This window comes from Mus musculus, chromosome 5 (genome assembly GCF_000001635.26).
Source record: "Mus musculus strain C57BL/6J chromosome 5, GRCm38.p6 C57BL/6J".
Classification (NCBI taxonomy): Eukaryota; Metazoa; Chordata; class Mammalia; order Rodentia; family Muridae; genus Mus; species Mus musculus.
The window spans coordinates 72,558,502-72,583,284 of NC_000071.6; the positions used below are offsets into that span (position 1 = coordinate 72,558,502).

Consider the following 24,783-nt stretch of genomic DNA (forward strand, 5'->3'; position numbering starts at 1 on the left):
CTGCACTGGGATCAGTTAAAAACAACAACCAAAACGCTTACAGGGTCCAAAAAGTCAGGTAGCCTGGGAAAGATGGCTATCAACAACTGGTCTTGAAAGTCGAGTTGATTAATGAAGAATGGAGTTCCCAATCTGTTCGTAAATGGAATTCTGAGACCTTAGCCTAGCTTGCTGTTACCATACACACAGATGCGAAAGCACAAGGTCCTATTTTACGACAGATGTTAAACATCTTAGATTATAAAAGAAAACAAACTCTGGCGATCCATTTACTGAGTTAACCAAATCAGCTGCACACAATTGAAGAAAGTGACTAACAAAGGCAATTATCAATTAAAATGAGGATGCAAGCGATGAGATGAAAATCTGCCTGAATGGAGACGGTTCCCTGAGACTAAACTCCGGGAGCTGTTAAAAAGTGAATGAGAGACTTGGAGGGCCCTGGCAGCCAGCGATAAGTAGGGAAGTGACTTGGGGAGTTTGGTGGGGCGGGAGACCCGAGCCATCCTCACCTGAGCCATCCTCACCCCGGGCCCCCGGGGGCTGCGGGGCTTCGCCTCCAGCTGAGCGCTGCCCGCGACCCGCAGGGGCCAGAGCTGCTGCTCCCCCGGGGCCGGGGCCCGAAGACACCGCGCCCCCAGACCCTTTGGCTCGCCCTCCTCCAGCGCCACCAAAAGGGACTCCATTTCCTGAGAGGGGCACTGCGGTGGCCCGTCCTCGGGCTCGGCCTCGGCCAGCGGCCACCTGGCGCCAGGGAGCGTCCATCCCTGCAGCGGAGAGATAAAGGAGAAGGAGCGTGAACGGGCGTCCGAGGATGGAGGCGGCTGCCGAGGGACCGCAGGGTCAGGCTGGGTGCGGACGGACCCCGCGACACGGAGACCCGGGTCTGAGGAGGTTGCGGCCCTGTGTCTCCCGAGGGCGAGTCCCGCCAAGCCCAGGCTCGAGCGACGGGCGAGGAGGGAAAAGACGGAGGGCAGAAAAGAAGCACGGAGCCACGAGGAGCCCACCCGGGACAGGAAAAACCCAGCCACGGGAAATTCTCCTCAGCCTCAGGAGAAGTGCGGTAGGCACAGAAACGCGAACTGACCGTGCGGCCGCGGCCGCGGCCGGGAACCAACTGCTGAAGTGGACCGCACCGAAAAGCTACGTCTCCTTACCGACGGCGCCCACCGCCAGGGACTACAACTCCCAGAAGCCTCCGCCCGCGGACCGCAGAATGCGTGGCAGCGAGGCAGCTTTTTTTTTTTTTTTTTTTTTTCCCGGAAGAGACGAAGGAATGCTCAGTGCGCATGCGCGGTCGTTCGCGGCCTTTGGGGAACTACATTTCCCAGAGTGTTCCGAGGCTCATGAAAAGTAGACGCCTCCGTTGGTGGGCGTGCCGGGAGCATGCTGCTACTGGCGGCTGCTCCCAGGAAATACGCGAGGTTTCAGGATTCAGAGAGGGCAAAATTCACAAACAGTTGTTCTCGCCATAGTCTTGCTGCTTGCAGGTAGCAGGCAGGTCCTCGTCCAGGAAGTACTTAGAAAACAGAAGACGCCATGGGGAGCAGGATCAGAAGAGCCACGGGAGCATTGTAGGAAAAAATGGTTTGAGTGGAGAAAGCTTTCAGAACTCACAATGAAATCTAGCCCCTAGTATTAACCACCTTTTATACTTTAAAACAAGCTTTCCCTTAGAGACTGCTTCTTTTCCTTTCAAGGCTGCTCCCTCCAGTAGATTCATTAAGGAAAATAACTGAAAGCCAGCAGCTAATCTTTACGTATAGATTGCAGAAATTCATTTAGTGGTCTCTTGGAAAATGAGCTGAATTTTTGTTGATATTTGAAGTTATACAATCCTTAAATTACCCTTCAGCTTAGTTAATTTCCCAACATTTACCACAAATATATTTAGATGCCATTCAATGTGTCCAGGAGTGTACAAAATATTTACATATATATGTGTGTGTGTCTGTGTGTGTGTGTGTGTTTGCACATATACAAAGTTTTACACTTATAATTTATTGAGATGAGTTTTTTTAATATTATCTAGGCTGTTCTTGAACTCATGATTCTCTCACCACAGCCTTAGAAGTTGTTGGGGCTCCAGGCCTTCATCATCATGTCCATTGTGTCAATATTTTTTTTTATTCAAAATAACCTTATTTATCATTCCAATTTTACCACTGGGAAAACTAAAGCATAGAGAGGTAATTGTGCTGAAACTAAGCTTTAATTCTATCATGTTTTTAATTTCTTGTACATAGGTATTACATCATGGCCTATAATTCATCCAAAACCAGTAAATGTCGAGGGAATATTGAGGTGGCTGATGATAAGGAGACCCTCATAGAACCTTGGTGTGTAGCACAGATCTGCGTTAGCACATTGTCCAAATCTCCATACTAAACCTTCCTGAGAACACATTCCCTCCAGTCCTCCAAACATTAGTTATAAACTATTCTAATATTTATCGAGAGCTTCAAACAAGCATTCCTTCCTTTTCTTTTACATACCTGTTTAATAACATGTGGAGTCTCATCATTGAAACCAATTTTTAATAAATAAATGACACCAAAAAAATCTTTTTCAACACTCCAGCAGGGCCTGGGTTGCAACTAGGTAAAGTGACTCCTGGCCTCCTCTCTTAGACATATGATGATTGTGTAATTCTCTTTAATGTTCTGCATCTGCAATGTCCTGATAAGCCACGTGGAAACTAGTTACTCCTCGGCCTTTGTAATGAAACCTGTAAGTGGCTGGAGGTTTAAGTCAAGGGGTATGCCCTTGAAGGATTCTCTCTCTGTCTCTCTCTCTCCCTCCCTAACTCCCTCTCTTCCTCCCTCTTTCCCTCCCTCTCTCCCTTTCTCCCTCCCTCTCTTCCTCTCTCTTTCTCTCTCCTAGAGGTATGAGATTTGGCCCCCACCACACATGCCTAGAATGATATATCATTTAACCACAAATACAAATCAGTGAAGCCAGTCTTTTAAGATTGAAACCTCAGGAACCCATAGACCAAAGCACACTTTTCCTTTTTTTAAGGGAGTTTATCTCAGGAATGTGATATGGTTCATAGAAAGCTGGAAAACACATACGGCTATTCCAATTATATTGGAGTACTTTAAAAGGCAAAAACTTCACCTATTCAAATTTTTCCATGAATGTAATGAGAATTTATAATGATAACCACTTTGACATCAAACAATGTTATGAGCTCACTGCATGAACAAATACTATTACATCATAAGCCTTGACCATGCAGAACAACACAGGAGCATGTGTAAGTGGAGAGTACATTTTCAAGTTTTTCATGCTGCTATGTTTACTTTGAAATTTCAGATAGCAACATAAATAAAGGTTCTTTGATGTTTTTCAAAGGGCTATGGGTTTACAGAGTGAGAAATATAACTTTGAGCTTGTATTTGACTTTAATTAAAAAAAAAAACTTTTCCCACAAAAAGTTTTAAAACTTAATAAGGTGAAAAAAAGATGAATAAAGTGACAGTCCCAAGCATTGGGAGTGCTCAGATTTTCTGGTAGGAGTGGAAACTGCTTAAAAGTCAAAAATAGATTTGATGTACTACCAAAGTATTATGATTAAAAAGTTCCATTTTGAAGCCAGAGTAGGTAGGTTGGGGAACAGGGGAGGGGGGGGGGCTACAGGGCAGATAGGGTATAAGGGACTTTCAGGACAGCATTTGAATTGTAAATGAAGAAAATATCAAATAAAAAATTGTTTAAAAAAAAGCAAGCAAGCAAACAAACAAAAAAGAAGTTCCATCCATTTCTGGATATATACCCAAAAGAAAGCAAAACATAACTACACACATAAATGCATATACCTGAGTTTGTTGGAAGGATGTTCAAAATAGCTCCAAACTAGAAGCAATGTGACATTGGCCTCTGTCTGTTTTCTGTTGCTATAACAATACACGAGGCCACAGATGAATTCTGGGTAACTATGAGTGCCTTAGTTAAACTTAACAGAACAGAGATTTATTCTTATAGCTTGGGAAAGTGCTAGAAGCTGGTGAGGAACTTCCTGCTGGGTCATAACATGGCAAGAGACATTAAATTGTTAAATAACAAGAAAATCAAGCTCTGGCCTCTCTCTTTTAAAGCCATTAATCACACCATGGGGCTGCACCTTCGTGACTGCATCTAGCTGGAATTACCTCCCAAAGGTTTCAGCTCCAAAAACCATCAAACTATTAATCCAGGTATTAAGTTTATATAATGTATTTGGGGTGCACACTTTAATTATAGCACAACCCTAATGTCATCAGACATTAACTGTCGCTTCTGTCTCCAACCAGCAGAAAATAGCGATGACACAGCATTCTTCTCAAAGCAGTTTATTCAGGAACCTTTCAACATGCAAGCAGGAATCTCTCTCTAGCCCCCAATCGCAGTCCCTTATATAACCCCTCAACCATGCCCCATCTGCCCAGTCCGTGTAATCTCAGTTCATTGGCCTTCGTCAAATGGCCTGATCTTGCGTCATGGTGCACCTGCGCAGCTCTCACGATGGGCGTGGCCTATTTTCGGGTGTATGAGGAAGTCAGGTGCAAGTCATAAGACTTGGCTGCAGTCCCGGGTGCCATCTTGGGACTACCGCCACACCCACTCCCCACAATTAACTGTGAAACTATGTAAACTATTACACAGTCTCTGATGGAATGCCAGGTCAAACATACTACTGAGGCATGTAGTGAAAGAAAATTAAATTCAAGGTCCATGACTCATGCAGCTTGCTAGTTAGGAGGGCTTTTTGGGCCTAGGGCAAAGAACAAAGGCTGTTGCTGTTAAGTCATTCCAGGAACTGGCTAGCCATAAAGATAAGAGAGACCTGCAAGAAAGTCCAGACTATCTCAGTTGAGATATGGGCCATCTGGTATGGTGCCTCCCTGTCTCCAGCCCTTCTGATATGGGTTAGATGTTAACCAGATGCTCTGCTGACATAGATAATCACCTGCCCCTCAGAATTGCTGTTACCTCGCTCTGCACGTACAATTTGCTGATGTTTAAACTGCCCAATTATGTGTAACCATGCCAATTCTTCCCCTGCCCCCAACTTTTTTGTATGTAAACCCCCAGGTTCTGAGCCTCATGGTTGACCCCTCTGTCTCCTGCATGAGATACGTGTCAGTCTCTCATGATTCTTTGGGTGCGTGCGCCATCTCAGGACTTGAGTGGGGGTCTCCCCACTAGGGTCTTTCATTTGGAAGTTCCACTGAGATTTGCGTGACACCCAGGAACCCCAAAGACCCCTTGAAGGTACGTCTGTGTGAGTCTTATATGTTGTCTGAGTGTCTGAGTCGGCACCGCTGAGTTTGTGTTTGGTGTCGGTTTTCTGGCAGCTGCCACTGTGGGCCGTAAGGACTGGCTGTTTAAATCCAGACACGGACATGTGTGTTTAGATGTGCTAGTGTCTGTTGTTTTTGTTTTGTTCTTGGTTTTTCTGATCTTTGTCATGGGGAAGACCGTGTCGACCCCTTTGTCTCTGACTGAGGACCATTGGATGGATGTTAGGGCAAGAGGACAGAATTTGTCAGTGACAGTTAAAAAGAAACTTTGGCAGACTTTCTGTACCTCAGAATGGCCTGCTTTTTGGGTGGGCTGGCCACCTGAGGGAACTTTCGATTTACCCACCATCAGGGCCATGAGAGCCATTGTGTTTCAGGAAGGACCAGAAACACACCCAGACCAACAGCTGTACATCACAGTGTGGGAAGATTTGGTGAGATTCCCTCCCTAGTGGGTCCGGCCATTTCTCCCACCCTGTCATCCCAGCTCCAGGATCCTAACTGTCTGAGAGAGTGCTGTGAACAAGACGCAGAAGCCACAGCCTAAAGAAGATGGTGAGCGCTGCATTCCACCAGTGCCCACCCCTAAGATCTACCCTGAAATAGAAGAACCCCCTGAGTGGCCTACTCCCTTGCCCCACCCTACCCTCGAGCTCTCCAACCCACTTCTCAACCCCCCCCCCCGCCTCTCTTGCGGGGGGAGGAGGCCCCTCAGCAGGGACGAGGAGCCGTTGGGGAGCCACCCCTGTGGGCTCCAGCTGACTCCACTGTGGCGCTTCCCCTCAGGGCGGTTGGGCCACCCCAGCTGACCAGAATGATTTATAGCTTTTACAGTATTGGCCTTTTTCTTTCTCTGATTTTTATAACTGGAAAATTAATCACGCTCCTTTTTCAGAAAACCCTGCAGGGCTCACAGGCTTGATAGAGTCCCTGATGTACTCTCATCAGCCTACTTGGGATGACTGCCAACAGCTTTTACAGACATTGTTCACCACCGAGGAGAGAGAGAGGATCCTCCAAGAAGCTCGGAAGAATGTCCAGAATGTTGCCGAACACCCTGTCCAGACCCTAGCCGAAATAGATGAAGGATTCCCCTTGACCCGTCCTCAATGGGATTATAACACAGCACAAGGTAGGGAACGACTGTCCAATCACTGGTGGGCTCTAGTGGTGGGCTTCAGAGGGGCCGCACGAAGACCCACAAATTTGGCTAAGGTAAGAGAGGTTATGCAGGGGACGACGGAGCCCCCCTCAGTCTTTCTGGAGAGACTCAGGGAGGCTTACAGAAGGTACACCCCTTTTGACCCTATGTCTGAAGGGCAGTGAGCCTCTGTGATTATGGCTTTCATTGAGCAATTAGCCCCCGATATCAGAAAGAAATTGCAGCGGATTGAAGGATTACAGGACTATACTATAAGAGATGTGGTTAAGGAGGCTGAGAAAGTGTATCATAAGAGAGAGGCAGAGGATGAGAAACAAGAAAGAGAAAAGAAAGAGAGAAGAGAAGAAGAGGATAGGAGAGACAGGAAATAGGAACAAACTCTGACTCAAATACTGGCCACTGTGGTAGTTAGAGATAGAAAAGGTAGGAATAGGCAGTCAGGGGACTTGGGAGATGAGAAACGGCAGGAGCCAAGGAGATCCAGAAGAGATAGACCACCCCTGGAAAAAGATCAACGTGCGTACTGCAAAGACAAAGGTCACTGGGTTCGCAAAAGCCCCCCCCACCCCCCCCAGAAAAAAACAGGGACTGAAAGTACTGTCCCTTGGAGATGATGAAGACTAGGGGAGGCAGGGCTCGGCCCCCCCTCCCCAAGCCTAGGGTAACGTTAAAAGTGGAGGGGACCCCTATAAGTTTCTTGATTGATACGTGTGCAGAATATTCAGTGCTAAAAACACCTCTGGGTAAGATAAAAAACAAACAAATAAACAATAAAAACAAACAAACAAGAAGACACTAGTGATTGGGGCCACGGGGAAGAAGCCATGGACCACTTGGACCACTTCCCAGACGGTGGACCTAGGAAAAAACCAAGTAACTCACTCATTCTTGGTCATTCCGGAGTGCCCTTTGCCCTTACTGGGAAGAGAATTATTAACCAAATTAAAGGCACAAATAGCTTTTGCTGCCTCTGGACCAGAATTGTCCTGGGGGACGGAGACACCTCAGACCCTAGTGTTGTCTTTACAACTAGGGGAAGAGTATCAGATTTACCACAGTAAAATGGAACCCCCTGAGGAATACAGGACTGGCTTACTCGATTTGGGCCAAAAATGGGGAAATGGGATGGCGAGACAAGCTCCCCCGGTGGTGATCAAGCTTAAGTCTGGAGCCACTCCCATTGGGGGTCCAACAGTACACCATGAGCAAGGAAGCTCAGGAGGGTATACGCCCCCATATCACTAGACTGTTCCAACAAGGAATCCTAGTCCCCTGCAAGTCTCCTTGGAATACCCCCCTACTCCCAATAAAGAAACTGGGGACGAACGACTATTGTCCTGTACAGGACCTCAGAGAGGTAAACAAAAGAGTTCAGGATATCCACCCCACAGTGCCCAATCCTTACAACCTGCTCAGCACGCTGCCACCGGAACGAACCTGGTATATGGTCTTAGATCTTAAAGATGCTTTCTTTTGCCTGAGACTACACCCTTAAAGCCAGCCCTTGTTTGCCTTTGAATGGTGAGACTCAGAGAACAGAAGGACCGGGCAGCTTACGTGGACGAGACTGCCACAGGGGTTCAAGAATTCCCCCACCTTGTTTGATGAAGCTCTACATCGAGATCTTGCCTCTTTCCAGGCCAACAATCCCCAGCTGACTCTTTTGCAATATGTAGATGACCTTCTGGTGGCCGCAGAAACACGTGAGGAGTGTGAACTTGGGACTCAGAAATTCCTGGCTGAGTTAGGTGAGTTGGGGTACCAGGTTTCGGCTAAAAAGGCACAGTTATGCTGGACTGAGGTGACCTACCTGGGATACACCCTGAAGAATGGACAACGATGGCTCACCGAAGCTAGGAAGTGGACAGTGACACAGATCCCAACCCCAACCACCCCTCACCAGGTAAGAGAATTCCTGGGGACTGCGGGATTCTGTAGACTCTGGATCCCAGGGTTCGCTACTTTGGCAGCCCCATTATACCCCCTAACAAAAGAGAAGGGAGAGTTCATTTGGACTAAGGAACATCAATGGCTTTTGAGACTCTCAAAAAGGCACTGCTACAGGCCCTTGCCTTAGCACTGCCTAATTTAAACAAGCCTTTCACCCTATACATCAATGAGAGAAATTGAGTAGCCAGAGGGGTTCTCACTCAAACTCTAGGACCCTGGAAGCGTCCAGTAGCCTATTTGTCAAAGAAACTGGACTCCGTGGCTAGCGGATAGCCCTCCTGTTGCAGGCAATAGCAGCCACAGCTGTGTTGGTGAAAGATGCTGATAAACTGACTATGGGCCAAAACGTGACAGTGGTGACCCCACATGCCCTTGAGAGTATTATTCGACAGCCACCAGACCACTGGATGACCAACGCCGTATGACTCACTACCAGAGCCTGTTGTTAACTGAACGGGTAACCTTTGCTCCACCCGCCATTGTCAACCCTACCACCTTACTGTCTGAAGCTAACGAAACCCCCGTACACCAATGTGAAGAGATACTGGCAGAAGAAACTGGGACTCGGCCAGACTTAACTGACCGACCATGGCGGGGGGCGGTGACCTGGTTCACCGATGGAAGCAGATTCATAGTAGAGGGTAACCGCAAAGCCGGGGCAGCGGTAGTGGACGGGAAGTTGGTTATTTGGGCCAGCAGTTTGCCCGAAGGAATATCTGCCCAAAGAGCAGAGCTTGTTACCCTAACTCAGGCTTTAAGGCTAGCAGAGGGAAAGGCTACCAACATTTATACTGACAACCGATATGTTCACGGGACAATCTACAGACAGCGTGGACTGTTGACATCCACTGGGAAAGACATCAAAAATAAAGAAGAAATTCTTAGCTTATTAAAAGCTGTTCATTTGCCCTGTAAGGTGGCAATCACCCATTGCTCAGGACATCAAAAGGGAACCGGACCAATAGAAAAAGGAAATCAGATGGCAGACCAGGTGGCTAAAAAGGCAGCACAGGGGTCAATGACTTTGGTAATTAAGACCACACCCCAGCTGATTAAGGAGAACACAGAAAAGAGGATCCTCACAGAAGAAGAGGGGTTGGACTATTTGGCTAATATACACTGCCTCACTCACTTGGGACCCCAAAAGATGACAGAACTAGTTAATAGATCCCCTTACCATATCCCTAGATTACAAAAGGCAGTAGAAGACCTAGTGAAGAACTGTTGAGCATGTGCCCTCACCAATGCCAGGTCCAGCAAGTACCATGGCAGAAAATGCTTATAGGGAGATAGGCCTGGGACTTCCTGGGAGGTTGACTTTACTGAGGTCAAGCCAACCCGTTATGGAAATAAGTACCTTCTAGTTTTTGTAGATACCTTTTCAGGATGGACTGAAGCATTCCCCACCAAGAGGGAAATGGCTAATGTGGTAGCCAAGAAGATACTCAGAGAAATCTTTCCCCATTTTGGGGTACCAAAGGTACTTGGGTCAGACAACGGGCCTACCTTCGTTTCCCAGGTAAGCCAGGGATTGGCCATATAGCTAGGGATGAATTGGAAGTTACATTGTGCTTACAGACCCCAGTGTTCAGGACAGGTAGAAAGAATGAATAAGACCCTAAAAGAGACCTTGACTAAATTGACCTTAGAAACCGGCGGGAATGATTGGACAGCCCTTCTCCCTTATGCCCTATTCCGGGTCAGGAACACTCCTGGAGCCTTGGGTCTAACACCTTTCGAACTAATGTTTAGGGTGCCCCCACCCCTCTATGTGACTGTAGAAAATAGAACTTGTCCTGATGTTTCCTCCATTCCCTCATCAAACCTTCTAGCTTGGCTGAAGACCCTCAAAACCATGAGGAAAGAAATGTGGGAGCAGTTGAAAGAGACCTACATCGCTGGCGACTTACAGGTGCCACATCAGTTTGAAGTGGGAGACACTGTCCTAGTGATAAGGCATCGAGCAGGGAACCTCAAGCCACGGGGGAAGGGACCCTACCTCTGGTGCTATTGACTACACCCACCGCCATTAAGATAGAAGGAATCCCTACTTGGGTTCATGCTTCACACGTTAAGAAGGCTCCCCCTGAGACTGATCGAGATGAGTGGACCCTGGAAAAGATTAATAATCCTCTTAAGTTGCGCTTAAGTCGCAGCTCAGCACCGAAACCCCAACCCTCATACTCCAATTGAGCAAATTTGGGAAGTGCTTAATGAAGAGGAAAACATTATTTGGTCGACCACCGCAGTTCACCCCCGTGGACTTGCTGACCTGACCTCACACCTGATATTTGTAAGTTGGCAGCAGCGGGACTACTTACCTGGGACCTCCCCGAACATATCGATCTCCATAACCCACCACCTGACAAACTATGTGTCCCGAACGGGATAGGGAGCATGTTTGGGTTCTCAGGGCAGTTCTACCGGGCCAACCTCCGGTCCGCAGAATTTTATGTTTGCCCTGGCCAAGGCCAGAGCCGAAAGCTTCGGCATACGTGTGTGTTGGTGGGGGCGGGGCGGGCATCAGACTTTATTGTGCTGCATGGGTTGTGAAACCACAGGAGATGCTTACTGGAATCCTACCTCTACCTGGGACCTGATTACGGTAAAAAGGGGCAGCAGCCTTGACAAGCCAAACCAAGGTGAGAGAGATGGTTCTACATACCCTGAGAACGGGTGTGCCCACAGCAACAGCCCCAGTGGACCCTGTAAAGGTAAATATTGCAACCCCATACTTATAAAATTCACTGTCAAAGGGAAACAAGCTCGTCAGAGCTGGCTTAGGGGAAATAATTGGGGTCTGCGATTGGATGCCGCAGGGAAAGACCCTGGGTTGATTTTCAAAATCAAACTGACAGTAGGAGACCCCTCCACAGTGCCCATAGGACCTAATGAGGTCCTTCCTGAACAGGTCCCCTGCCAGACCCAAACCCTGACTCCCATAATTGTCGCGTCCATCCCGGTAACTGTGAGCCCCCTCAATATCGTTACTCCCCGAGAGCCCTCAACCATTGTCCCTACAAGCCCCTCGACGGGATAGAGACTGTTCAATTTGGTCAGAGGAACTTATTTTGCCCTCAACAGCACAGATCCCAATGCAACTACTGACTGCTGGTTATGCCTGTCCTCAGGCCCTCCCTACTATGAAGGGATTACCTTTGATGGAGATTTCAATACAACCAGTAACCATGCTTCCTGCTCATGGGGAACAGGACAGAAATTAACCCTGACTGAAGTGTTAGGAAGGAGCCCTGGTCTCTGGATAGGGACACCCCCTCCTTCCCACCAACACCTATGTGGCCGTACTCATTCTATGTCCAGGACAGATGTCAATTATTACCTTGTGCCATCTCCAGTTGGCTGGTGGGCCTGTAACACAGGGCTCACCCCATGCATATCAACTAGTGTTTTTGACCCCTCTCATGATTTTTGTGTCATGGTTCAACTATTATCTCCTGTGTATTATAATTCTGCTTCCTGCCTAGAGGATGAGTATACCAGTGGGAGATTGAAAAGAGAGCCAGTCTCCCTTACCCTAGCTATGTTGATGGGGGGTAGGTCTTACAGTGGGAGTAGGAACAGGGGTATCAGCCTTAATTGAGGGTAGACAAGGAATCTAGTCTTTAAGAGAAGCTATAAATGAAGACCTAGGGATGTTGGGAAAATCTATAGATGACTTAGAAAAATCTTTAACCTCTCTGTCAGAGGTAGTATTGCAAAATAGAAGAGGCCTAAATTTTTTGTTTTTAAAAGAAGGAGGACTTTGTGCGGCCCTAAAAGAAGAATGCTGTTTCTATGCAGACCACACGGGAATAGTCAGTTTCTATGTAGAAATTAAGGGAAAGATGGGAAAGGAGAAAGGGAGATCAAGCAGCACATAGGGATGGTTCGAGTCGTGGTCCTCTAAATCTCCGTGGATGACCACTTTACTTTCTGCTTTAGCCGGACCAATTCTTATCATATGCTTGGTTTTCATTTTTGGCCCCTGCTTAATAAATAAGGGAATTGCTTTTGTTAAAGATAGAGTGAATGCAGTGCAGCTTATGGTCCTCCAGCGACAATACCAACCTATAGTTAAGATAGAAGAAGAGTATGATTTTCCACATGGAGATATAAACCTGTGGAATTCTAAGATTAGAATTATTTAGTAGAAGAAGAGGGGATTGAGAGAAAATTAAATTAAAGGTCCATGACTCATGCAGCTTACTAGTTAGGAGGGCTTTTTGGGCCTAGGGCAAAGAACAAAGGCTGTTGCTGTTAAGTCATTCTGGGAACTGGCTAGCCATAAAGATAAGAGAGACCTGCAAGAAAGTCCAGACTATCTGAGTTGAGATATGGGCCATCTGGCCCTGTGCCTCCCGGTCTCCAGCCCTCCTGATATGGGTTAGATGTTAACCAGATGCTCTGATGACATAGATAAGCACCTGCCCCTCCGAAACCATACACCAGAACAAAAGAACCAGATAGCCTTCTATGGAGCTTTCTATCCAGTAGCTGCAGAATACAGATTTTTCCAAGACAAGTCACGAACCAAATTGTAACAAATCATACTAAGTACCTTATTGGACTACAGTGCACTTCAAATAGAAATCAGTTACAAGAAAAACTTTGGAAGCTATATACATATATAGGAAACAAACAACTTACTTTTGGACAGTCAATAGCTGAATGAAAAAAAAAATTAGTGGGAAATTTTCATTTTTCCTGAAACAAAAGTGCAGCACAGCATCCTGAGTTATGTGGGATACAGAGAAGGGAAAATTGAAAGCAGAGCTTATGCAGTCAGTGCACATCAGAGAGTCAGGAAGTCCTTCAGTGAACAACTGTTACTACAAAGGTTCTCAATCCGTGGGGGTTACAATACCAGAGGTCGCTTAAGACCATCAGAAAACACAGATGTTTCCATTATGATTCATGACTGTAGCAAACTTACAGTCATGATGTAGCAACAAGAGTCACTTTCGGGTTGGAGGTCGCACAACAGGAGGGACTGTATTAAAGGGTGGCAGCACTGGGAAGCGTGAGAATTGCTGCACTAGAGGAATCCCTCGCTCCTCCCACTGTTCTCAAGGAGCTAAACAAATTCAAGTGCAAGACAAATTCAATGTTAACAAAGGAAAGAAAGAACTAAGGCCAAAGCCAAAAGAAAAGAAATAGAGACTGAAAGTTACAGAAGACAGCAAAAGAGCTTGTTCTTCAAAAAAAAGAAGCAAACCTGATAAGCAAAAAGTAACAACACACATCTCAGAACTTTAACATTCTGTGTTCTCTCCAGAACCCTTTGGCCCAATGACATCTTCGGCAGCTGTGACGACGGTCCTGTGCAGACTCTCTTACACATCTATTTCCATCACCAGACACTAGGCCAGACGGGCAGCTTCGCGGTCATTGGCTCAAACCTGGACATGTCAGAAGCTAACTGCAAACTGATGGAACTTAACCTGGAGATCAGAGAGTCTCTCCGCACAGTGCAGTCATATCCGCTCCTAGCACAGGCCAAACCGGTTGGAAATATGACGAGCACTGGATTCTGAGCGACTTGCAACCCTCAAGAGGGAGTAAGCTGAAGATGATCAAGACTGCTAGCCAAGCACCTTTTAGGAACCCTTGTGCTTCATTGATAACTTTGCGGGCAGCACTTTTAACTGTAGTCTACTAACTTCAAACTGTCAAAAACAAATAAAACTGAAGAAAAATATCTAACTGCTTAACTGCTGCAGAGACCTCCACAGTAACTGTATGAAGAAGGAATTATTTTTATTTTTATTAACCTGTGTGAATAAGAATAAGGGCTAAAAGCGACAAGTACAAACTACATTACTCTGGAAAAAGGAAGAAATTCCAAGAATGTTTGCAATAATGGCCCAAAGACGTTGCAGGGCAGGGTGAACTGAGGCTCAGATGGGGCCAACGCCTGTTAGCTGAAGACCTGCACCTGCAGAGCCTCTTGGATTTCCAGCCGCCATCAACACAGAGTTGACACTTAATGATCAACTTGACCACCCAGTCAGACAGATAACACAGACTTATTTGCAAAAACCATTGGGTCTGGGGTTTTTTGTTTTTGTTTTTTCCGACTGACGGGATAAGGGTTTGGGGTGTTTGGGTTTTTGATTGGTTTTTGTTTTTTGTTTTTTGGGTTTTTTTTTTTCTTTTTTGGTCTGTATAAGGAATTGTGTGTGTGTGTGCGTGCGTGTGTGACAGTCCTGTTTTCAAGGTGTGAATGTTTGGTGACAGCTTTTCAGAGCATGCCTAAAAGAGCACTGCAAGATTATTTTTGAAGAAATTTTATTTTATTAGATCTAACTCTTCATAGTGTGTAAATGTTAGAACACTTTAATAATATTTTAAAACTGGGTTTTTCCCAGTGTCTCAAGAAAAAAAAAAGAAATAATATATCTGTTAACGTTAGTGGACTCTGCTGCTCAGCTCTCTGATCAGTGCTTGTGTCGATGTTGATAACTAACCAAAGCAGATGCCTGCAGAGACTTTAAATTTGTAAAATAAAGATGGACGCTGCCCGCCGGCGCCTCTCATTACACAAGTTAACTTATTTCACTCGGTAACTACTATAGACACCGCCTAGACTAAAACCTGTATTTTCTTGTACGTTCGCGCCACACGCTGTTACATCAGAGAACATGTCCAAAGCTAAAGGAAAAGTTGTGGTCACTGATGGAGTGTATGTTCTGCGGGCCCTGAAGGGCTGCGGACTTCAAGAGAAGAGATGCAAATGAACTTGTGTGTTTACGCAGGACTCAAACTTGTTTCAGGCAAAAGGAACCTTGGGGATATGGGGGATACAGACAGGAAGCCTGAAGACCGACTCCCAGACCACGCAATGTCCTTCTCCACTGTCTAAGTCTGTAACATAACAAACTGGATCCTGTCTTTTTTTTTTTTTCTAATAGAATTTTGTAAAGGAAATGAATGTAGCCTCCCAACGCCTCTGATTTGAAAGGAACACCTTGTATTTTTTTATATGCATCTCTTCTCCACTGTGACTTTTGTTTGCAAACTGGGCTCCGAGGCTCCAGAGTTTGGAATAGAAATGAATTGCTTAGCTTTGCCTTTCCCTGGGGGCGTGGCCCCCGACAGAAATGTAATTATGCTCAAGTGCATTAATCAAGGCCACTGTGCACGCCGTCGGACTGCTGACGTAGTTATGTTTCCTGTAAAACTCCATAGCTGGTCACAGCACGTTCATAATCACTGTATTTTTTTGACCCAGATAAAATTATTTTAATGGTGTTCTGGTACTGTAAATGGTGTCCTTTAAATTATTAATAACTCTTGGGCTGAGGGGGGCAGGCACAGGGATGGTGTCCGGAGACACACCACACCTCCCATCCCAGCTCCCATTCCCCTCACATCCTTTTTCTTAAAAATAAAAAAGCACTGTAGCTGTTGGTTTGTGTGGTATTTTAAGAAGAAAACAACAAATAAAGAGGACTATAGATGACATCATGTTACCTGGATAGTTCTCACGTATAACTTCACTTTAAAAAGGCAGGGACAAAGTTAAATTGACTACCCAAAGACTTTGAACAATTCATATGGTACTGATGGCGGGGGGGGGACTACATCTGCAAAAAAAACCAAAATCAGCCCCATTAGGATCTTCCTTGGCACACCTGCACTGACTCCAAAGTTTGTCTATACTGACATAATTCTTAGTGCCTAGTTCTAATCAGCTTCTTCATTCTGCAAGAACCTAGTGCTTGCCACATATTAATCCTCTTCATGGAACTCATCATTTTAAATAGCTGGGAAGTTGAGAGATCAGACAGTTCCCTGGTGCTGCTCTTTGGGAAGCCAGAATACAATCGCAGGGTTTGGAGCTGTGTCCATGTTTAGTGATTCCAAGGTTAGGGCTGTTAGCCTCAGCCAACCTTGGCTTGACGCATGGCTAAGGGACATCTTAGGGAAGAACTGTGCCAGAACATAGTGGTGGCCTGCTCTGTCAGAGAACCATCACCCACACAGCAGGAGAGAGCCAAAAGTGTGAGTGGCTTTTCTCTTCCCCCTAGTTTTTAAAGTAGTCCACAGTTTGAAAAGTGTAAGAATTACATATAGGCTGGAGAGATGGCTCAGTGGTAAGAGCACTGACTGTTCTTCCAGAGGTCCTGAGTTCAACTCCCAGCAACCACATGGTGGCTCACAACTATTTGTAATGGGATCTCACGCCCTCTTCTGGTGTGTCTGAAGACAGCTGCAGTGTACTCATATGTATAAAATAAATCAATCTTTAAAAAAAATTACATAAAACACAATTCTCACAACATGCAGAGATAGCATTAAGTGTCTCCTGCTAGCCTTTCAGTCTGAGAGTCTGATGCTCTCTAAGCTCTGGGTCACACCTATAAACAGTGTGTGACAGGCCAGGGTGCTAGAATGTTGGTGTGAAAGGTGGGAACTTCTTGAGTCACTTTGTATCTGCATTCAGTGCTGGCATTCTGATCCTTGCCAAGTAATATTAGCTGCCCTGGGAAAATTAATTCAACAAATGATTTCATGATCCACTTTAACAGCCGGTGGGGTTGTCTCGGGACTCTTTGCAGGTTCATCTACTTGGCAAGTACTGAGCACATAGTATGCCCATCATGCCCCACCCAGGACGAGTCAACTGCGTTATCTCTGCCTGGGCTTAGTCCCAACTAAGAGAGAGCTAGCCCATGAGAACACATGAAGCCTGACCCTTTAAGCACATGGATCTTAATGCCCACTTCTAACCAGCCCCACTTTAATCCCTAAAACTCCTTACCTGTCAGCAGGCACCCAGAGTGTTTTCCTTTAAAAGACAATCTATCCTCATGGTCCACTATCCACAGTACACCTTTCAAATGTTTTAGTGAGGGCTTGAGAGGTGGCTCCACAGTTAACAGACTACAAGGGCGGTTAACATGCCTTTGTAGAGGACTTGGGGCTCCATTCCCAGCACCCACACGGTGGCTTCAACTGAAACTTCCACCCCAGGATATGCAGTGCCCTCTTGTTGCTTTCTTGGTCACCAGGCATTCTTGCTGTACACATAACATGCAGGAAAAGCATGCATAAAATAAATATGAAAAGGTAAGACCCCCTTTAGTGCTTTCTCATGGATGACTACGTAATGGCCAGACCTCAATGGCCAGTTTTACCGTCTGTCATAAACTCAGTATTTAGCCTCTCTGGTTTTCTCTACCAGAGGGTCCTTTGCACATGTTGTCCTCATGTGAAATGAGTCTTTTCTATTAAACTCAACTCAAATTCCAGCTCAGTTGACATTGGCGGTTTGAGTCCTTTTACCAAGAAGAGCTTCCCCATCACGCCAGTCCTCAGTCTTGAGTGTTTGCTGATACACTTTTGGATACTTGTTAGACACACCAATGAGGAGACTGAAAGGCTGGAAGCACTGCTCATACATCAGCTTGACAGAGCAGTGATGAACCTGGGCCCAGGTGGACCCGTCCCCTCCTCACAAGGACACTAGAGAGCCATCAAGCCCACTTTGGAATTTTAGTATGTTTCTTCGAATACTTGCTAGTGCCCAAGGTGCCAGACCGGCATTCACTTCCTAGTGGACAGGTGTTGGATGCTACTATAATAAAGTTTAGAAAAACTGGAAGGGAACGAGGTTTTTACCTGGTTCCAGTGGTGATGCTTGTGTTAGACCAACAACCAACACCTGCTCCATTAGAAGAGCCTGAGGCTGCCCGCCCAGCATCAGCTGCAGTGGGCTCTCCAGGTTCCCAAGGGGACCTTTAAATGAGGACCACTTTAAAATTTAAAAAGCACAACACAAGTTAATGTGTGCTGGGCCTTTTTAATAACATCTTTCTTAGGAACTTCAGACCTACAGACTGAAGCTGTAATATTCTTGTCTGTAAAACCTTAAGATTTGGGCTGGAGAGATGGTTCAGCAGTTAAGAGTACCAACTGCTCTTCCAGAGGTCCGGAGTTCAAGTCCCAGCAACCACATGGTGGCTCACAACTATCTGTAATGGGATCTGATGCCTTCTTTTGGTGTGTCTGAAGACAGCTACAGTGTACTCATATATTTATAAATAAAATAAAACTAAACAAAAAGAAAGAAAAATCTTAATTGTTGAATGAGGTGCCTTTAACTTCCTTAAGTCAGCCTGACTCACTCTCATCAACAAATGTTAAGAAAGTTATTGACTCTCCGCACATGCACCCCTCAAACTGACACATGAATTGGATAAAGCCTCAAACTTGTTTGCAATACCTTTTATTCACAGGCTTTATATCCAAGTACACTGTCTGTCATGAAGAATTTGGAAAGGGAAGAGGTGAAGAGGGGAGAAAGCTCACTTGTCCATTCCATTAGCCCCATCTAGCAGAAACGTTTTCGACTCTCACTAAATGATGTATTTGAAGCTGAAGGTGCTGTCGCAGGACAGGCGTTTGTCCTTGCATCTCCCACACAAGTCTTGCCGATGGGGGCGTTTAGGGTCCACGTGGCGAAGTCTGACTGGGCAGGCACATCTAGTTCTTTTACAACTCTGAAAAATCGGAGTGAAAAGTACAAAGGGTGAGCCCTGTCTCCACTCGATTCTTGGAGCTTCAAAACAGATTACAGAACAAGTGGCCTGTGTGCTGGGCACTGAGAACCAAGTGCAGGGAAGCTTAGGGAAGTTTAAGGCCCCTTATTGTAGAAAAGTGACTACAGTCCCCTTTTCTAGATGGAGTCTTTAGTGGCTTTCCATTCTCGGTTTCACAGGGCCCACCCTAAGGTAATTAATTCTCCAATTACCAACTTTAAGTGCACTGGGCTCTCAGATGTGGAATTCCTTTATCTCTGTCATTAATTTTAACAGGTAAATGTTTTCAAGGTTATCTAAGTCCCTTGGCACAGTGCTAAATTAATACTAAGCAAGCAAACTCTTAGCCACAGTTATGGGTAAACTGCATAGAGCTAGACAGTGTAGGATGGTCTTACAGGAAACTCCCTTTGTAAACTCTCAAGAAAAGCCAGAGCTCAATTTCTTGTGTTTCATATGCTAACTTGGGAATGTGTTTCCTATGTAGCATTGGGGTAATGTGTACCATCTCAAGCTAGCAGAAAGGCACTCTGTTTTGCAATATGTTTTCCCTTAGGTCGAGTGGAAGAGGCAGGTAAGCAAGCCCTTTCTACTGCTAACAAGGTAACAGATGCAAGAGAGGCCATGCAATCAAGTTTTACAACAGCAGAAGGGAGTAAACACCCCATTTCACAGTGGAGGGGACTTTCTACCACCAACCTAGTCAAAAATGAAAAGGAAGGAGGAGGGAAAAGGTAGAGCCTAAAGCTACTGGAAACCACCTCCTTCAGGAAATATACTCAAAGTCGTGCACCAAACCCCTCTTCCAAAATGCAAACGTTTGGTTTACTTGACAGGTGATGTCCTCCACTCTGTAAGGGTTGTAGGATTTCTCACACACTCGGCAGAACTGTTTGAAGTACACCTGCGAGGAGAAAGAGCATCGGCATGGAGCAGACACTCGGCAACACAGCAGAGCAGGAGGGCTGCACGGTGTCTCTTACCTTACTGGTGCCCTGCACACACCACACATAGGCGCTCTCCCACCGGATTTTGCAGTCCTTGCAGTGATAGTAGCCGTACTTCTGCTCTAAGAACTGAACAGCAGGGTACCAGACTTTAAGCAAGTGATGCCCGAGTGACCCTAATTTTCAGAACCTGGGACCACATTCCACTTGATACTTTAAGATTACCGTGGTAGTAAGGTTAGACTTGGGTCAACCTCTAAGTTAACCAGGTGAACTAATAGCTCAATCAAACAAATATGTAAACGGAGGCCAAACAAGATAGTTCATATAGCAGCAGACCGATAAGTGGTTTTTCCCCCCTCAGACAAGGGAGAAGCCAAATCGTGCGGTTTAGAGTTTGGGATTCTTCCCGTGGCATTTTATGTGGGCGATGCATTAGGACACTCACACATGGGAAAGTTGTTATGCCGAAAGAGAAAGGCTCTTCTAAAACCTTTGAAAGTCTTCAACCAATACTAAATTTTCCTTGATGCTAGGTAAGTTTCCAAAAGAGTCCCGCTACCTACCCAAGTCTAGCTCATTTGGTATGAACTACATAGTGTTAGCACCTGGTTCTTAAACTTCCCAAGCTTCCCACTTAGTGACAAACAAGTTGGAAACAAGTTTTTATAACTAAGTCTTTAGGAGTGGCAGGGCTTGGAAGAACTCTTAATGCAATTTTTTATAGGTGAACGACCACCACAGAGGCCCGAAAACTTGGGATTTCTGCCTAAGAGATCACACCCAGCTGTGAACAGCAACCGCCAAGCACTTTTCTATTTTTTCTGACACCCCATTCCACTGCCACCCCAACCTCAAACACACCAGCCTTGAAATGACTGAAAAACAAGGAATGTCTCAGAGTCCTCTCCTGGAGCTCAGGGCTCTCCATTTCTTTGGTGGGGGTATACGACCTACAGCACTCTTTGTGCCTCCTTGTTTGCTAGCACAGGCAGCAACTCAAGACCATCCAACAGCTTAGCAGTGGCTGGCCTCGATGAATGGGGAGAGTGGTTTTTTTTTTCTTTTATTTCTTTTTCTTTTTCTTTTCTTTTTTTTTTTTGTTGTTTTTTTTTTTGGGGGGGGTGTTTTGTTTTTGTTTGTTTGTTTTTTAAGCCAGGCAAGTTTGGGAGAGAGAAGCTTCAGTTGACAGCTTCAGAAACGAAGGGAAGGGGCTGGTATAGAACAAGCCGGCAAGTTAACCAAGACAGATCATCTAGAGGGGAAATAAAAAAAGGAGCCTTGGGAAACCGACTCTCCCCGCAACGAAGTTCAAAAGATTATGTTTCTGCCATGTGTGCACTTATCTTCCTTCAGCCATCTGAAGTTTGGTCCAAACCAGACTGTGCGCATTCTCCGCGGAGACCTCATGTGTAGCGTTTATGTGATCAGAATAATTACAACTGGCATTCCCCAGGAGCAGAGGCTGCCAGTGGGTCAGGACACATATGGGTTGGTTTTTATTGTGTAAACGCCTCCCATTGTATTAACAGGCAGCGGCTGCAAAATCCTATATGCCAAAGAGCTGGAGAGATGGCTCAGCTGTGAAACAACACCCTGTTCTTCTAGAGGACCGTAATTCCGATCCTAAAACTCACATGGTGACTCACAACCATCTGTAAAACGCCAGTCCCAGGGGATCCGACACCCTCTTCTGCTCCCATCTCTCCACTACAACGAAGTGTACAGATACAACATGCAATCAAAACACCAAACATGTTACAAACAAACAAACAAACAAAACCAGACGGATGGCATGGAAGAATTCTATGTTCTGCATCACCCAGAGCCACCAGCTTAGCCCTGAAGGAGCCCTACAATTCTGGAGGCGTCCAGGCCATCAGGCTGGCCTCACCTGGAAACGCAGGCGCTCCTTGTCCTGCTCCGTGCTTTGCGGGGAGGCCTGGTCTCGAGGGGCATCCGAATCACCGGGGTCCTGAGCCATCTCTGCGGCAGGACATGGCTCCTCGCTCCCAGGCTCAGACTGCATCGCCGCCACACTGTTCCGGTCCTCCGGTGGTGGCTGCTGCTCCCACCCGGCCTGCCCTGCAGCCTGAACATCGCCCTCCTCGCTTCGCGGCTGGGGGACCGCTTTCCTCGCGGCCACCTCTCTCGGCTCCGGTTCCCGGGTCCCCGAGGATGCCGGGCTCCCCTCTCCCTTCGTGGGTGTCTGCCTGCCTCCCGCAACCTCCAGTGAGGAGGAGAGGCCACAGAAGGTCACGGACGAGAACGGGGCTACGGTCTGCCAGGATCGCGGGGATCTCCCGGCGCCGGCGTGGCCACGGGGTTGACAGGAACCCGATCGGGCGTCGGGGCTGGCTCGGCACCCTGCAGGCTGCAGCGTGCGGCGCCCGAGTGAACACTGCACCGAGGCGTCGCGGCGCGGGTTCACCTGCACCGCAGCGTCACGGCTGCTGACCGACCGGGGACCCATCCGCGACAGCAGGGCCATGAGCTGTGCCCGCTGGTGGCTGTCGACGTACTCCGCGGCCATGAGCTGTCTGTAGCCGGGGAGGAAGGAGGGGGGCGCGGGTCGGCAGCCCCTGGCTCCGAACCTCCAGCCATCCCCGGCTTTGGTGGCCTGCGGATAAGGATGCGGGCAGGGGTGGAACGTGCTCGCCGGGAACATGGGTGCGTCCCGCGCCTCGCCCGCCCAGGCAGCCATCAGCGCAGCCCAGCTGCCCTCCACGCTGCGTTAAATAGGCGGCCGCGCACTGGTAGAAAAAGCCCTACCACCTGCTGTTGCCATGAGGAGCAAAACCTTCCCCACACTGGTTAAGAGGCGACCCCCACCCCCACTCCCTCGTGGATGCAGAAAAAGAGCTTTCCTTGCTAGCCACAGCAAGGATTTGTAGGGGAACTAGATGAGATGAGAATTCAACCCCAGAATCATCACCGAGATTAGCCGAGCCAGGTGGGCCCCCATGTCTGTAGCTCCAGATGTCTGTCATGAAGAAGACAAGGGAGGCCAGTGTGTCTGATTAGGGAGCAAAATACCAAGGTTAGGAGACTGCTCTGAACCTCTTAGGTTGTCTCAGATCACAGCTCCAGTCTACCAGAGCAGTGGGACAGTGTCCAGCCACAGGCCTTTCCGGAAGGAAAGCCTGTAGCCACAGCCCTTTCCCACGGATGAACAAAGTGGCCCATTTTCTCTCCCTGAGGTGAGGTCTACGCATTTTCCTAAGTAAATCATTCCTTCAGACGATAAATGGAGCTGAGATGCGTTTATACACATACAGGAAACATATGGGGAAAAATGCCTTTCACCCCTGCACAATGTTGATGGCCATTAACAATAGATACTAGATCAAGTAGTCACACACATTAATACGGTTTTCTCTGGCTTGACGATGCAATGCTATCCTGTCGTTTCACTGACCCGTTTTGGACTTTTCTCAATACAGGCTCGCCCTGAACAGAATCGGTTGTTTGTAAGTTGAACAAACCCATGGTTCTGTTTTACAAACATTTCCAACCCCATTTCCTATCTGTAGCAATGCTGGTGGAAATGGAAAAAAACAAAACAAAACAAAAAACAAACAAACAAACAGCACACTACTTAAGCAGAGGACGCGGCACTTTAGCTGATCCAGGTGTAAGCAATATTGGGACACTCTGTTGAGTTAGAAAAACACATGGGTAATACTGAGATACTACATTACAGTGGGAAGAGCAAATCTGTTACAGGAAATGTCAACCCATCTTTATCCCGGATGCGAACCATACTCGCTACCAATGGTCACAAATAGGAAGTGATGTTTCAGCTCCCGTGTATCTCCTCAGTCAGAGGGCGGTCTGGGTGGTCTCCATCATCACTAAGTCATGCGTCCCCACGGTGCCATAGGAGGTGTCTGCCATTTCCTCTTCTTTCAGTTTCTTATAAGAAATATCGGTGTCTTCGTCTTCGTCTAGGGCCTCTCGCTTGTGCAGTATCTCACTTCCGTACATTTTGTAGATCAACACGAAGACCCCTGCCTCGGCAGACTGGAAGAGGGCGTAGAGCAGAGGGAACATGTACATGCTACCTATAAAGCGAGGCGGGAAGTTTGAGAATCGCAGTGCAGAGCTGCACGTTCTGACTTCCTGTTTCCAGACACACAGTCCTCTTGCAGTTGGGCGGGAGGTGGAAGAGGGTAGCTAAGCCATAACCCGAGGCGTAGCCCGCCAGAGGCATAAAAATGGCGACCACGTAAACAGTTGTGGGAATGCTTGCCAGCAGTTCAGGTCCCAGCATGGTGCCAGTCATTATGAAAAGAACCACCAGGGTCACAAGCAGAGACCACAGGGAAACCTGGTAAGAAAAGAAACACATGGGCAACCTATCAACAACAACATCACTGAGGAGGCATCTGGACAAGCTACATCCATTCTAACCTCGCAAACAAAGCCTGAAGCTCCTTAGACATAACTGCTTGGAGACCTAGCTTGATATCCAGTGGCTCCTCTGGGCTCTTCACTTGCTTGGGATGGAAGGACATACAGACAGACTACTCCTTCTGAAAAGGTCTTCAAAACGATAAACCAGAGATCAGGGAAAGGTTACCGTTACTAGGCAGACCCTCAGCCTCTCGGCCTTGGCCACGCAACGTTTAGTACTCTTCGTGTGTGCTTAATTCACTGTCTTGCTTATTTCCAATGGAGCAGCTAGAATTTAGCCCAAGAACCCAGTTATGGGCTGAGGACTAGCCTGGGCAACATAGTCTTCATCTCTCCTGAACTCTGTGCTTTCTACTTGAAATTAGTTCTTATTTCACACCAGAAAGCAAAGGCTGCTAGCACTTACAATGAAAACTAACTTAGTCTAGGATATTTTTAACCTTCAAAGTATAGCTCCAAAGATGGCTAAGAGTATGGAA

At 46.8% G+C, this 24,783-nt stretch overlaps 2 protein-coding genes, 1 long non-coding RNA gene and 1 pseudogene across 8 annotated transcripts in view; 1 reads left to right on the forward strand and 3 right to left on the reverse strand.

The window, feature by feature from the left end:
- Positions 1-1,234, reverse strand: part of Nfxl1 (nuclear transcription factor, X-box binding-like 1) — a 46,432-nt gene extending 45,198 nt beyond the window's left edge. For 3 of the 4 annotated variants that reach the window (NR_153351.1, NM_133921.3, NM_001359837.1), the window contains exons 1-2: positions 1,088-1,144; positions 513-767 (exon numbers count right to left, since the gene is read on the reverse strand). Coding sequence is in view for 3 of the 4 variants with exons in the window: in NM_133921.3 (NP_598682.2) it covers positions 513-765 (253 nt within the window). In the remaining variant the exon portion in view is untranslated. The other variant, XM_011240686.2, reaches the window with a different exon arrangement.
- Positions 1,235-4,765: 3,531 nt separating this feature from the next.
- Gm34144 lies at positions 4,766-14,784 on the forward strand. The gene is made up of 4 exons (XR_001784872.2): positions 4,766-5,840; positions 6,181-6,417; positions 10,230-11,111; positions 13,673-14,784. It is a non-coding gene; the product is annotated as a predicted gene, 34144 (long non-coding RNA).
- A 3,827-nt stretch (positions 14,785-18,611) lies between these two features.
- Zar1 (zygote arrest 1) lies at positions 18,612-22,860 on the reverse strand. 2 transcript variants are annotated; one of them, NM_174877.3, is made up of 4 exons: positions 21,783-22,583; positions 19,925-20,017; positions 19,771-19,845; positions 18,613-18,902 (listed from the first exon to the last, which is right to left on the reverse strand). In NM_174877.3, the coding sequence occupies exons 1-4, from the start codon at positions 22,554-22,556 to the stop codon at positions 18,759-18,761; spliced, it is 1,086 nt and encodes a 361-aa protein (NP_777366.1). In that variant the 5' UTR covers positions 22,557-22,583; the 3' UTR covers positions 18,613-18,758. The 2 variants fall into 2 exon arrangements, with proteins under 2 accessions (XP_006504053.1, NP_777366.1); XM_006503990.4 differs by lacking the exons at positions 19,771-19,845; positions 19,925-20,017 and having other exon boundaries at positions 18,612-18,902; positions 21,783-22,860.
- A 276-nt stretch (positions 22,861-23,136) lies between these two features.
- The window catches only part of Slc10a4l (solute carrier family 10 (sodium/bile acid cotransporter family), member 4 like), a 5,913-nt pseudogene continuing 4,266 nt past the window's right edge, over positions 23,137-24,783 (reverse strand). The window contains exon 3 of the transcript NR_163693.1: positions 23,137-24,218. The product of NR_163693.1 is annotated as a solute carrier family 10 (sodium/bile acid cotransporter family), member 4 like (transcript). The remainder of the gene's footprint in view (positions 24,219-24,783) is intronic.